Consider the following 15,794-nt stretch of genomic DNA (forward strand, 5'->3'; position numbering starts at 1 on the left):
TTGTACATACTGTATGTTTGCCTAATCATTTATATTAGAGATACTAGTTAAAATATAGACTTGGCCACGGTGACAGAGGCTTTGAAGGTAGAAATATATTTATTTGTAAACAATTTTGAGATTTTATAGAGGCTCTAGAATCATCATGACCTGGATGTCTTTGTCTTGCTCTTCTTCTTTTTTTTTTTTTTTAGATTTTATTTATTTATTTGACAGAGATCACAAGTAGATGGAAAGGCAGGCAGAGAGAGAGAGAGAGGGAAGCAGGCTCCCCGCCGAGCAGAGAGCCTGATGCGGGACTCGATCCCAGGACCCCGAGATCATGACCTGAGCCGAAGGCAGCGGCTTAACCCACTGAGCCACCCAGGCGCCCCTGTCTTGCTCTTCTTAATACGTGGCTTCTCTCTGGTGGTCCCAGATGGTTACCATTGTGTCTGTCAATGGGAAGGAAGGAAGGACATTTTCCTTCCCTTTAAGAGGAGTTATATATACCATTTCTATTCATATTCCAGTGGTTATAACATTGTCAAATGACCATAGTCAGCTGTATAAAGAAGGCTGAGAAATGAATCTTACCTAAGTAGCCATGTGTCTCACTTTTTTATTATTAGGCAAGAAGGAGAGAAGAGATTGGTTGCAGGGAAGAAGGGGGAATTTTTTGTGTGTTGTAGTAGGGTTTCTTTCAGATTTACTTTCCATTAACTAGTGTGGATTAACATTAAAATATAATTTTTATTATCTAAACATTAACTCTTGGCCTGGGACATACTTTGGAAATTGTGTTTACTTGCATTCTGAGACAGTTAAAGTTTTGTGACTAGTCATCATGCCTTTTTTTTTTTTTTTTGACTAAACACTGCTAGTCTTGATATCATAAGATGAAATAAGGTATTAAAAGTTAAAATCACCTTAAGATAATTCCTCATTTTTTTTTTTTCACTGCCATTAGGGTGAAATGATTTGTCTGTTATTTTACACTCTAAAACAAGGGCATTGGGATCTTGGATGGGAGGATCTTTTCAGTTACACAGAGAGCTAAATGATCTGTAGCTCCTTCTAATTCTAAAGAGTCTGTTACTCTAAATGTTTAACTAAGATCAGAACAACTTATCCTCAAAGACATTATACACTTCAAATAGTTCTTTTTAGATGAAAAATACGTCATCATACATTGTATTTTATGGTTCTTGTCCTGTTGTAAATACTGTATTTGGAAACAAGTACCAAATATTATATATTATATAATTTGTTAAAGTTTGGAAACCAGTTACCAATTTTCCACATTATTTTATGTTAACATATTTTAACCTTGGTACCCTTTTTAAAAGACTTGAGGTAACAGTTAGTCTTGATAAATTTATGTACTTACATAGAGCATTTATAGTAGTCCTGTTGACTTAAGTTTATTCTTGAATAGGGTAAGACATTATAGTAGTGTTTTTGGTATTGAAGGTGTAAATACATCCTTAGTTCATACTTAAAAAACAGGGTTTGTATTATTAAAATGAGAGCATTTATCTAAGTTTAAAAACTGTTGATATTAATAGTTAGCACTTCTCTGTTTTGAAATAAGTTTTGGTTACTATGTAGCACATATTAAAAATAACTTAGGTCTTTAATGTTCCTAGTGTACAGGGAAGTTTGTTTTAAGAACTGTTTTTGATACTCCTTTTATTATACAAAACTATAGAAAATTCATAGTTTCTTAACAGAATAAGTATTCTTAACATTAGTGTTTGAATTGTTGATATTGGCATAAGATGTGATGGATGAAACAACTAGATCCAGCAGAATGTAGGGTTCTGTTTTGTTTGGACCTTTTTTAAATTCTCCTTCCTCATTTTCAAGATAATTTACAGCTATTTCTTAACAGTATGAGTTGCCAAAAATTTGATGTTTTAATATTTTTAAATATCACTATTTTCTTGTTACCTTGTTTTAGAAGACTTTGGTGATGAGTATTTGGAATACAGAATATGTTTAGATTCTGCTTTATTTGACGGGGGATGCAAGCATATAGAAATGCCTGTTAATTTTGACTTAAATATTTGCAAATTATTTTTCTGTGGTTAAGAAAGTGTCAGAGATTTTCCTTTGCTTGTTATATTATATAAAATGACGAATCTTAGCTTATATTTTCTCTTATTTAATGTCTTTAATTGTTGCTAGCACTGATCAGAAAGACCATTTTGTCCAGTTGCCATTATTATAAATGATGCTCCTGTTAGAATGTTTTGAACTAGTAGTTATTTAAAAATCATCAAGGAGTGTAGTTTACAAGATATACTTTATAGATGCAAAATGGTAGTTATACAGAGGTGTATCTGAAGGGGTTTCTGAATGTAGAATATGCCTAGACAAGAAGTAGACTTTGTTTTTAAATTAGAGATGAAGCATTTTTTTTTGCATAGATAAAACTCTTCTTTTGAAAGATGAAAGAGAATAGGAAACTTCTTAAGAATGACCAGTGGCAAATTGTTAATCCATATTGATCATGGTTTGCTTTGTCTGACCGGTTGGTCTTGAGGCTGACTGATACTTGTGTTTTCAGTGCTGGTATTTTTTAAGCTGTAATTTCTCACTGGCTCATACATAGGTTGGAAATGTTAATATCCAAATTAATATAACCAGCATCCTCCAGACAGCAAGGAGTTTGTTTTGGGTCAGAAGTAATTTGTAAAACGTAGCTTTTCTGTTTCAGAATAGGTTCCTTTGAGTACTTTTCTTCTGCCTTTAAGTGAGGTTTATAGGTTGAATGGGTTCTGGTACAAGGCAGGGTATTGTTGATTTGGGAGAATATTTTGAGTTGGAAATTACACTTTTTATAGAAAAGAATGATGTTTAATTCCTAAGCTTGCCTACTATAATCTATTTTGACTCATAATGTTGGAAGCTCTACATTGTTCAATAAAAGTTGGTGGAAAATAATATACAAACAAAGTAAACCAAACAGAAAAGCAGTATCTTTAAATGAGAAATATTTCTTTCATGTTCGAATGCAAGATTTAATTAATGGTGATAAAGTGGCAGGTGAATATTTGTGTATGTTCTGAGGGGGAACTAGGTGCTTCCAAAAATTTTAGAGGATTATGGCAGAAGTCTTCCAAATCTGTTTTCACCTTAAAATGTACAGACCTCTTTTCTTGGAATCAGGTGTTCTTTAGAACCTCTCCTATATTTATCAGCCATACTCAGGATTATTTTGTTTGATTTCCAAGTGAAAATGGTTAGGTAAAAGAGAAAGAAGTTTTCTGGAGTAGCTTGGTAAAAGTTTGAAGCCTGCTTCCCCCCTCTCTCTGCCTGCCTCTCTGCCTATTTGCGATCTCTCTGTCAAACAAATAAGGAAAAATCTTAAAAAAAAAAAAAAAAAAGGAAAGATTAAGATGGTATATGTAAGCCTATGCAAAAACGAATGACAGGAAAATTTTACTAAGGTGTGAGTGGTAGTGGGAAAATAGTAAATGTAGGAAGTGTCCATTTGCCTTCCAAAGGCAAAAATGAGATTTTGTGTCACAAAGTTCTCCTAAGATACCATGTGGTGGGAATAGTCAGCTAAGGAGACTTGGATTGCTTTACCAAGCCAAGCAGTGGTGCCGCAGTAGCCTCAGAGTAGGTGAGTGAGAAGAGGAGGAGTTTCGTGAGTTATGAATGTGTTCATGTCCCTTTTCAAAGGGGAAGGTTAGTATACTAAGGCAAAAAGTGCACTAAACCTGCTAAGCCCCTTTTGAAATGCCAGTGTACCTCCTGGCTATGACTTGGTGTAAACCCCAGTTTATCTGTTAAATGGGGATATACTTTTATTGTCTTGAGTGTTACTATAGGTGTTAAGTGATGTAACATATATAAATGTACCCAGCACAGTGTCTTACAGCTAGCAGATCTTCAACTTACATTAGTTGTCCTTCCTCTCTAGGTAATGATAATCTCTGAACTTTATAATGCAGACCCAAACCTATTAATGAATTCAGAAAGGACTTTTCCTTATTAATTGCATAGAAGTCCCTTAAAAAAAATCAGTAGGCACTTTAAGTGCCTTGCAGAGTTGATTAAAAATGAGTAGTAGTGGCCAGCTTGCCCATATGTTATGCTTCTGTTAACTTTGTCTTCTGAAAGCAAGCCCAAACAGTCCCCTCAGCTTAGAAATAATTATCACAAATGCTTTTATTAAAAGCCCATGTGTTTAATTCTTTATTGAAAATCCTGACTCAAAGCTTATTTACTCCATTTCATCTTATAAATCTATAAAGCTTACTTTTTAATTGCTTGCACACAGTTGATTAGAAGCATTAAATTAGAAGGTGGTGACAAGGAGAGTCAGCTGTCACTTCTGGAAGACAGGAGAAAGTGATGGCTAATAATTTATGATCTCTTTGAGTAGAGCATTGCCGTTAGGCTTTAATGACTAGGGGCTACCTAATTGGCCACAATTTGAATTACTTTTACACAGCTGAACCAAACATTTTTCATTAGGAGAGGATGGTAAGGAGTGTGTGGGAGACAGATCATTGAATGGAGCAGGAAACTGTATTGTGGTGCCCTAAATATCCCTGTTGCTGTACCTGTCAGCTTTTTTGACAGAGGGAGAGAGAGAGAGAGAGAGAGATGAGGGAAGAATAAAACTTGGAAGGGAGAAAGAATGTAGTTTGAAGTAATCTGCTAAAGGGAGATTTAGGAGAAATTGGCCTGAGGTAGGCTGGCCTCTTTCTCTTCTCCTCTCTTTTGCTATGTTCTAGTTTTTAGTGATCTCTGTTCGGGGTAACTCTGACCTTCAGAAGAAAGAGGGCTATCCCTTTAGCTGAATTAGCCCTAGGACATCATTTTCCATCTTGTCTTGGCTCTAAACAGCTGTGGCGTTTTATACTCTTTGTCAGCTGCCCATGGACCCTTACAAAAGAATTTGTCATCACAAGGAACTCAGGGTGACTGGCTGCTTATTATTCCACCTAGCCCTTCTTTTTCCCTGGTTGGACAGAGGCTCGTGGGAACACAAATTGTTTATTTCTTTTTTTCTTCCAGAGCAGGCTTTCATGTAAGTGACATGATTTAAAGGAAACATTATTTCTTTCTTCCTCTCTGCTGTGTAATACCCCTAACACCTACATTTCCATTAATTATATAGATGTTTGGGTCAAAAAGCATTAGTTGGCTTTTTGACATTTTAGCATTTAATGTTCACTTTTTTTTTTTTTAAGATTTTATTTATTTATTTGACAGAGAGGGATCACAAGTAGGCAGAGAGGCAGGGGGAAGCAGGCTCCCTCTGAGCAGAGAGCCCGACTCGGGGCTCAATCCCAGGACCCTGAGATCATGACCCGAGCTGAAGGCAGTGGCCCAACCCACTGAGCCACCCAGGTGCCCCTAATGTTCACTTTTTAACATGGATTGATCACATCAGTTTCCTTTCTTTACTCCTGACTGATCCTCCTTGGAAATAACTGAAGTTCAAGAAGGAAAGTAGTTTATGTTAACTTTTGTGCATAGGACCTTTTGTTGTATTCGGGCTGTTGAATGTGCAGTGAAGCACATGAGAGCTTTCACTGAGACCATGCAGGAGTTAGAAGGGGGAAAGTTAAAGATGGCAAGTGAATGTTAAGAGAGTTTCAGAGGCAATAGAAAATGGTCTTTCCTTATCATTTTTCTTGTAGCTTTGTCCTTTTTTCTTTTATTCTATGCTTGGTGAAATTAACTTTATTGTTTGAGAACCTTATCTAATTTCCTGTTCAGCATACTCTGCCCATTTACTAGTTGAGATGTATGGTAGAAGTATGGTTCAATTTATATGTCTAAGTGTCTTCTCCTTGATTGTTTTCACCTAATATATCTCCAAGAACTTTTCACCTGGTACATACAGCAGCCTCATTCCTTTAAATGACTGCATGTGTTCCATTGTATGGTTGAATCATAATTAATTGAACAAGTCTTCTTTCAGTTGATGCTTAGGTTGTTTCTAGTCTTTTCCCACAGAAGGGTTCCACCAGACATCCTTGTACATACATCTTCGGTTAATTTTGATGAATTACTTTATATGATTATGTATATTCTTAGCAGTGGGGTTGCTGGGTCAAGGGGACATGCAGTTTTCATTTTGATATTTCCAAGGCTTGCTTTCAACCCTTGTCAGAGCAGCGTTCATTGATACTGAAATCTGTATCTTAGTATTTTCTGGTGTTTCAGGGAAGTTGTCTCAAAACAGTTTCTCAGCTAGCCAGTAACTCAAAATATATGGCTTAATTTGGGGTCACAGGAATAAGAAATCATACGTAAAAAAGGAAGAGAGATTCCTTTTTCTGTGTCTGTGGCCTGATTTCAAGCAGATTTTCGAAGAGGTCATATTTGTCTTTTATTTAGTCTTTTCCACTTCCTTTTCCATTTGCTCTTTCTATATTGAGGTGTGGTATCTTCCTGTTCCAAGTTCCTCACCCTGGCACTTAATGTAAGCCTAACTTTTTTCCCAAATAGTCTCTGTCCCCAAAGTACTTTGACTTCCTCAGTACTTACTGTTTTAGCCCCATGTTAGGGATAAGGTTAGTAAAAAATTATATTTTAATGTTTATTTTCATATGTACATTTTATGTTAACAGTATTTTAGGGGTATAGTTTTAAATAGTATGCATATATTAGGATATACTCAATTTAAAAAAAGTGATGAGGTGCATGATCATAAAAAGTGGAGTTGGGGACCGTTGCTTTCGGGAAATGTAGACCTTGTGTCAGGTTAACAAGTCAGCTTCAACTTTGGCCACTTTTTCTTTAAAGTTATAAGTTCTGTCCTAGGTCAGTTTCTTTAAGTTGACCTTTTAAAGACTTCTTCTTCTACATCTCCCATATTCTTTAAAAGCTCCCCAGTTTTTTGTATTTTGTTTTTAATAACAATGTACAGTAGCAGCTGGAGCAGCAGTGAGGAATTGCAGTAAAGAGTGGCTTTGTGCTACATAATTCCCTTCTAAATTAGGGACTTTCCACATTCTTTAAGGAAACAGTAAATAGATTAGAAGAATGTAATTGATTTGGTATGAACCTCCAAAGAAATGGCCAGAATAAACAAATCTTAGCCCTGTAGGACTTCAAGTTTCATCTTCTTATGGGATAGTTTATTTTCTGAGAAACGTGATAAGTAGAATATTAGCAGAGGACAGTTACTTGGAGTTTTATTTAAAATCTTTGTCCTATAGATTTTTTAAAAGGATTTTAATTATTTGAGAGCGAGGGAGCGAGAGAGCAAGCAAGCATGACTGGGAGGAGGGACCGGGGGAGGGGCAGAGGGAGAAGCAGACTCTGCTGAGCAGGGCCCCGGATGTGGGGTTTGATCCAAGTTTGCTACTTAAAGATTTTGAAAAGTAAAATCAGATTCTGGATCCTTTGTTTTATGTATTCTAGGCTGATAATACCTGGTACCAGGGAAGATAAGTTTAGTAAGTAAGGATTATATTTTTTGTATTTTTTTAACTTTGCTGTTTATGCGGGTGTTTTTTTGAGCTGTTCATTTAAGTACTAGTTTTTCAGTAAATGATAACCTTAGTAAATGAAAGCGTATTTAAATTTCAGTAGTGTGTTTGAATGTACCTGATCATTTATTTTACCTCTGAAAGCTATGATCAGGGTACTAACCATTATCTACCTGATTGATTTGGGAAAGAGGTAACCAAACTGAAACATAGTTAATGCATTTACTACTTGTGGACCCTTCCCTTTGGGTAGGATATGTATGTTAACTTTACACAGTCTGACAGTAGAAAGTGATTTTGAAAAACAAACTCTGTACCAGTGCTTTCAGCCTCTTTGAGATGAAATTTCTTTGGATTTCATGATTGTTCTGTGAGTTCCTATAGTAACACAGTTGAACTTGAATTTACAACAACCAAAGTTAGAAGGGCAGATGTAATATTGCCTGTTTTTTCTAAATAATGGAGTAAATAAGGTAATGTAATTATTTGATTGTGTGTAGTTCTTATGACCTATTAAATTTATTCATGTGCTTTATTTAAGATGATATTAGTAACAAGTTTCACTTTTATTTTAATGAATTTAAAAAGTGTAAAACATAAAAATTTATTATAGTAAGTTTTCAAATTAGAGATAAATATAAATATAGAAAAAACTTATGACAATTTAACCATCCAGTGATAATATTATTAGCATTTTAGAAATCTCTACATTCAAACACACACACATTTCCTTTAGTATATTGGGATATTCCCTTACATTTTCAAATATATTTCAAGAATATATATTTTTTAAGATTTTATTTATTTATTTGTCAGAGAGAGAGCAGAAGCACAAAGAGCTGCAGGCAGAGCAGGCAGAGCAGGCAGAGGGAGAATCAGGCTCCCGCTGAGCAAGGAGCCTATGTGGGACTCGATCCCAAGACTCTGAGATCATGACCTGAGCAAAAGGCAGATGTTTAACCAACTGAACCCACCCAGGCGTCCCTTTCAAGAATATTTTTGTTGTATACATGCTTTTCTGAGCCTCAGCAGATGTATTGAAGTATAATAACTGACAGAAGCATGCACATATTACAGATGTACAACTTGAAGGTTTTACAAACGAAGTACACCTGTGGAGTCAGCATTCAACTCAAGAAAAAATATTGCTGGCACCTAGACCTCTCCCATTTCCTACCTACTATCAGCAGCAACCCTCACAGGGTAGCCTTTATTCTGATTTTATTTTTAAGAATAACTGTGAGATATAATTTATATATGATAAAATCCACCCATTTTCAGTGTTCGGTTCAGGGATTTTTAATAAATTTACTGATTCGTAAGGCCATCACTATAGTTTAAAACATATGTATGAATATATTTTAAACAGTTTCATTTTGTTGAATGCATAGTTATTTCCATTTTTTTTTTTGCTAATGTAAATAATACTATAGTGACTTTTCCTGTATAACTTTTTATGCATTTTCTTTCATTGGGATAGGTTTCTTAAAGTATAATCACCAGTTTGAAGAAGGTGTGCATTTTTATGGCTTTTGATACATAGTACTATATTACCTTTGAAAATAATGGAGCTAACTTATTTTCTTACCGTTAGGAAATGAATGTCTGTTTTTTTTTTTTTCCTAATCTACCTCAACATTGGACTTTTTTTTTTTTTAAAGAATCATACCAATTTGGTGGGTGAAATCTGGTAGCTCTGTTTTAATGCTCATTTCTTTGATTACTGCTGTAAGTGGCTTTTATTTTTTATATATAGTGATTTGCCTAATAGTGGTTTGTCTATTTATTAATGAATGCACTTTTTTATTTTTTTAAGACACTTTAATATGTTAAATGATATGAATCCTTTGTTATAAATACTTCCCCCAGTTTGCTTTATGTCATATTCATTTTTCATAATGAAATAGATTAAGATTTTATGCCATATTGTCAAAAATGAAAATTTGTATTCTACTAGTCTTTGGAAACTTATCTTGGTAATTTTAAAATTGGAGATGATAATGAATTACATGAATAAAATTTTTCTGTTAAAGTGTGTACCTTTCATAATTGAAATTTAAAAAGTATCAAGTAGACATATAAAACTAATTTATTATGCTTTGTTGCCAAACTTATTCTAGGCAGTTATACTTAAGCATGAACATTGACGACAAACTGGAAGGATTATTTCTTAAATGTGGCGGCATAGACGAAATGCAGTCTTCCAGGGCAATGGTTGTAATGGGTGGAGTGTCTGGCCAGTCTACCGTGTCTGGGGAACTGCAGGAGTCGGTACTTCAAGACCGAAGTATGCCTCACCAGGAGATCCTTGCTGCAGATGAAGTGTTACAAGAAAGTGAAATGAGACAACAGGATATGATATCACATGATGAACTCATGGTCCATGAGGAGACAGTAAAAAATGATGAAGAGCAGATGGAAACACATGAAAGACTTCCTCAAGGACTACAGTATGCACTTAATGTCCCTGTAAGTAATTCCTTTATAAGATTAATATAACTTATAGTTAGAAACATAATTAATTTTGTGTTCAGTAGTACTTCAAGTCATTGAGGAAATTTCAGAAAATATTTAAAGGCTTAATAGCTCAAATGGATGTTCTTGAATAGGTATGCTAAATGTTGACAGAAATCACATTTGAAAAAGCAAAATTAAGTTTTTGTATTATATACATTTTAGAAATTAATCTTTTCCAGGATAAAGTTTCTCTGTCAAGATTACTGTATATTAAATTTTAAGTGCTTAAATTTTAAAGATTTTGTTTTAACTTTTGGGTTTCCTTGAAGAGGAGAAAGATTGAATCTTGAGCGTAACTAGGAAAAGATCAGACACTTGAGGGTTTTTTCCCTTCAAATTCTGTAAGTTGACAATTCCTGGTGTCTCTATTTTTTTCATTATCTTTTTAAAAGGTATATGAGCTTTTTAGTTTTTGAGCTTTTTTAGTTATATGAGCTTTATTAGTTTTTCCTGTTTATCTTGGATGTCAAGTATTCTTTTGTAGGCACCCATAACTTTTTTGACTTCTTGTATTTGTTTTTTTTTTTACCTGATGACCAGCAAAATCATAACCATAATGTAATCTTCAGTTCTTTTTGTAATATTAAACCTGAATTTCTTTCATTATATCTAATATACTGTGCTTTTTCTTTTCCTTCAGAACCTTCACATATCCTGCTTACAGTATTCCCTTCAGGCATACCCCCTTTCTGTTTTTGTTTTTTATTTTTATTTTATTTATTCATTTGACAGAGATCACAAGTAGGCAGAGAGGCAGCAGAGAGAGAGGAGGAAGCAGGCTCCCTGCCGAGCAGAGAGCCTGATGCGGGGCTTGATCCCAGGACCCTGAGATCATGACTCAAGCAGAAGGCAGAGGCTTCAACCCCAGGACCCTGAGATCATGACTCAAGCAGAAGGCAGAGGCTTCAACCCACTGAGCCACCCAGGCACCCCTAGATTTACTATTTCAGTAGCTAAAGCCCCCTTCCTGTTTTTTAATCTAGATAGTGGTTCATCATTCTCAGCCTTCCCCTTCTGTTTAGTCCAGGTTGAGTTCTTGCAATAGGCACAGTTACTTGTCCAGTGTCTTATCTCTCTAATAAATTGTAGGCTCTATGAGAGGATGAATTTTTTCTTATGTTCCATTGTATCCCAGGTGTTGGCACATTGTGTGAACGAGTGAATAACACTTATAGTTGTGTTCTAATACGTGTGCTCACCAACTTTTTCCTAGCCCATTGCAGTAACCTTATCTTTTTTTAGCCTGTTCATGTGGTGGATTATATTAACTGAGTTTTGAGTGGGGAACCACCCTTACATACCTGTAATACATCCCACTCAGTTTTGGTGTGTAATTCTCATTATATATTGTTGGATTCAATTTGCTAATAAGTTGTTCAGGACTTTTGTATTTATGTTCATGATATATATTGGTCTAGTTTTCTTGTAATACCTTTATATCTGATTTTGATATTAGAGTAATCCTGGCCTCATAGAATGATCTAGGAGTATTCCTCTGCTTCTGACTTCGGGAAGAGATTGTAGAGAATTGGTATAATCTCTTACATAAATGTGTGATAGAATTCACCAGTGAGTGCTTATGGCCTGGTAGTTTATTTTTTAGAAAGTTACTACTTACTGACTTAATTTCTTTAACAGATGTAGACCTCTTCAGATTGTTTATTTCTTTTGTGTGAGTTTTTACAGATTGTATCTTTTAAGGAATTAGTTCCATTTCATCTCGATTATCACATTTATGGGCCTAGAGTTGTTCATAATATTCCTTTGTTATCCTTTTAATATCCATTGTTGTTCAGCAGGTCTCTAGAACTGTTTCATCTTTCTTGCTTTCTTTTTTTTTTTTTTTAAGTTTTTATTTATTTATTTGACAGAGATGACAAGCAGGCAGAGAGGCAGGCAGAGAGAGAGGGGGGAAGCAGGCTCCCCGCTGAGCAGAGAGCCCGATGTGGGGCCCGATCCCAGCACCCTGGGATCACGACCCGAGCTGAAGGCAAAGGCTTTAGCCCACTGAGCCACCCAGGTGCCCCCTGTTTCATCTTTCAAAACTAAATCTCTATACCCTTGGGGCTAATAATACATTATATGTTAATTAAAAAAAAAAAACTGAATCTCTATACCTATTAGACAAGAATTCCCTATTTTTCTCCAGACGCCAGTAGAAGCTTGCTGATTTTATTGCTAGTTTAAGGGGCAGCTTTTCATTTTCTTTTCTTTTTTTTTTAAAGTTTTTATTTTTATTTATTTGAGAGAGAGACAGATAGTGATGGAGATAGTGAGAGAGAACGCAAGCAGGGAGGAGAGGGAGAAGCAGGCTCCCGCCGAGCAGGGAGCCAGACACAGGGCTCCATCCCAGGATCCTGGAGTCACAACCGGAGCCGAAGACAGATGCTTAGCCAACTGAGCCACCCAGGCTCCCCCAGCTTTTAATTTTCTCTGTTGATTTCTAGTTTTTAAATTTCATTGATTTCAGCTCTAATTTTTATGATTTCTTCTGTTACTTTGGATTTATTTGCTTTTGTTTTCTAGTTTTCTAAGGGGGAAGATTTGATGATTGATTTTAGATCTTTTCTAATAAATGCATTTGATGCTATAAATTTCCCTCTAGGCACTGCTATTACTGCATCTCATGAATTTTGATAAATTATAGTTTTATTTTCATTTAATTCAGTATATCTTTTAATTTCTCAGATTTCTTTGATCCACATATTGTTTAGAAGTGTGTTGTTTAATCTCCAAGTGTTTGGGGATTTTGCAGCTATTTTTCTGTTAATTAATTTCCAGAATAATTCTGTTGTGATCTGAAAGCATATATTGTATAACTTCTGTTCTCTCAAATTTGTTAAGGTGTGTTTTATGGCTCTGAAAGTGGTCTGTGACTGCACCATGTGAGCTTGAGAAAACTGTGTTTTCTTGTTGAGGATGAAGTGGTCTATATTGCATTAACCTTTTTTAATAGGATTGACTGTCCTGTAAATGTAGATTGACTTGTCCAATCTATATTTCATATAGTTTCTATAGTGATCTTTCTGAATGAGATTTATATTTCTCACTCCCCTGTGAAAACTTCAGAGGTTTCTGTGCTAAACAGATAAAATATAGCTTATTGCAGAGGCAGAAAGAGCCCCCATAATCATAATCAGATCTTTTCTAACAACCCTTTAGACAGTAGTTCAGCAGCTTCTCTCATCTGTTTATATATTAAGCATATCAAATTACTTTAGTTGCCTGGCTCCACTATGATTTTTTCTATTATTACTTCTATGTATGTTGTATATACTTGTAATATTCTTTGATTGGCAGTCTGCTGGTTTTTACTTCTCTGCTGAAAAGATTCCGCTTGTTTGATTTTCATTATGAAAACTAACATTTTGCATCTCTTTGCTTACAAGACTGTAAGGTCCCTTTTCTGTATCCCGCCTTCTACTTTTGTGTTCTCAATTCCTAGGCTGTAGTAGGCAGTCACATTTTTTGAGTGAAAAAAAAGTTTATGCGTGTGAATGGGTTTGTGTGTGTATATTTTTTTTAATTGAAGAGAAGTTTAAGGTGAATGCTCTTAGATCCCAAGTTTGAAGTTCAAACTGCACAGACTTGTATAACCTGCAGCCCATTAAGATACAGAATATTTCTGTCGTCCTAGAAGGTTTCCCTGTGTTTCTTCCTGATCAATCCCCTTGAGAACTTTATGTAGATAGAATCATATATAACTCTTGTGTCTGGCCTCTTTTGTTCAGCACAGTGTTTTTGGTTTATCTTTGTTGGTTGAGTGTATCCATAAGTAGTTCATTCCTTTTTATTGTTGATTAGTATTCTGTTGTGTTATTGTCCTAAAATCTGTTCATTCATTTCCCCTTTTATAATCATGTTATCTCTAGTTTTCAGCTTGTATGGATAAACTTGCTATGAGCTATGAGCATTCTTGTACAAGTCTTTTTTCACTCCTTTTGGGTACTTCGGGATATTATTAAGCCATTTCTCTTGGGTTCTCATTTTGTTTGATTGAGCTAGAGTCTATCTTTGTATCAATATTACATTGTCTTTTTTTTTTTTTTAAAGATTTTATTTATTTATTTGAGACCTAGCAGAGAGGGAACACAAGCAGGAGGAATGGGAGAGGGAGAAGCAGGCTTTCTGCTGAGCAGAGAGCCCAACATGGGCCTCGATCCCAGAACCATGGGATCATGACCTGAGCCAAAGGCAGACACTTAACGACTGAGCTGTCCAGGTGCCCCAGTATTTCACCATCTTGACTGCTGAATCTTGTATAGTAAATCTTGAAGTCTGGTAGTATGGTCTTCCAATTTTGTTATTTTTCTGGCAAGACTGTTGTGACCATTTGAGGTTGTTTGTATTGTCATATAAAATATAGACTCAGCCTTTCAGTTTCTATAAAACTGGGTTTTTGGGGATTATATTGATTCTACATATTTACTAGATAAAAATCAACATCTAAACAATAGTGGCTTCCAAGCCATGAACATGGTATATTGCTATGTTTGTGTAGGTTTTCTGTAATTTATCTTAGCCTTGTTCTTTTCATTGTAGTTATTGGAAATATTTTGTTAAATTTATCCCTAAGTATTTCATGTTTTGGATGCAATTATAAATGGTATTTTGAAAAATTTCAATGTTTAATTGTTCAGGACTAGTATATAGAAATGTAGTTGATTCTTTTTATATTGACCATGTATTCTGTGATTGTTATATGTATATATAAGTTCTAGTAGTTATTTTGTTGATACCTTAAGTTTATTCACAGTCATATTGTCTGATCATATTATTCATGCATTTTACATTTTCCTGCAGTGTTTATCTCCCCTTGTTCCCACACCCCAACTCCTCCCAGTATATATCTCTTCTTTTTCTTGTCTTATTGTATTGACTGGGGCCTTCAGTACAGTGATAAATAGAGGTGGTAAGAGTAGATATCTTTACCTTGTTCCTGATCTTTAGGGGACTGCATTTAGTTTTTTACCTTTAAGAATTATTTAAGCTGTAGATTTTTTAATAGATGATCTTTATTACATTGAAGAAATTTTCTTTCTAGTTTTCTGAAACTTTCTAAAATAAATAAATTTGTAACTCCAAATGCTTTTTTTGGTTTTCAAATGCTTTTTCTATGTCTGTTAAGTGATCATGATATTTTTCTTATTATTATCTTAATACGGTGAATGATATTGATTGATTTTCAAGTATTAGACCATCTTTGTATTCCTGGGATAAATTGCACTTGGTCATGATGTGTCATCCTTTTTATACATTGCTAGATTCATTTTTATTAACTTTTAAAAATAATTTTTAAGTGTACATTTATGAGAGATACAAGTATTCTTGCAGTATGTTTTAGGTGTGCTGCTCTCATAGATGGGTTAGGAAGTATTTCTTACTGCATTTTCTAAAAGGGTTTATGTAAGATATGTACATCTCTACTTTACATATTTGATAGGCTTCTCTAGTAAAGCTAATCTGGGACTGAGTTTTCTTTGGAGGAGTTTTAAATTCCAAGTTCAATTTTTAGAACATATTTAAGGTTTCTCAGATTTTTAAATTTTTTTCCTGAATCCATTTGATAAGTTGTACTTTTCAAGGAATTTGTCCATTTCTTCTTGTTTAATTGAACAGAATTTTTCATAATTTTAAAATTTCTTTTATTGTCTAAAGATCTATAATGATTTTTTCCTTCTCATTCCTCATAGTGGTAGTTTGTCCTTTTCTTGATTAGTCTGGATAGAGGCTTATCAATTTTATTGTTCTCATCAAAGAATCAGGTTTTGGTTTTATTGGTTGTTACTATTGTACATTTCAGCTTTAACATTTCCTTATTTCCTTCCTTCC

At 34.7% G+C, this 15,794-nt stretch overlaps 1 protein-coding gene across 5 annotated transcripts in view; it reads left to right on the top strand.

The window, feature by feature from the left end:
- Positions 1 to 15,794, top strand: part of ZNF148 (zinc finger protein 148) — a 122,927-nt gene that overhangs the window by 39,894 nt on the left and 67,239 nt on the right. For 4 of the 5 annotated variants that reach the window (XM_032869439.1, XM_032869443.1, XM_032869440.1 and 1 more), the window contains one exon: positions 9,566 to 9,914. The exons of the other annotated variant lie outside the window; for it this stretch is intronic. In XM_032869439.1, the coding sequence (XP_032725330.1) occupies positions 9,582 to 9,914 (333 nt within the window). In that variant the 5' untranslated portion in view covers positions 9,566 to 9,581. The remainder of the gene's footprint in view (positions 1 to 9,565; positions 9,915 to 15,794) is intronic. 5 annotated transcript variants of the gene reach the window in all.

Source organism: Lontra canadensis, unplaced genomic scaffold, assembly GCF_010015895.1.
Source record: "Lontra canadensis isolate GAN:19392208 unplaced genomic scaffold, GSC_riverotter_1.0 scaffold38, whole genome shotgun sequence".
NCBI lineage: Eukaryota > Metazoa > Chordata > Mammalia > Carnivora > Mustelidae > Lontra > Lontra canadensis.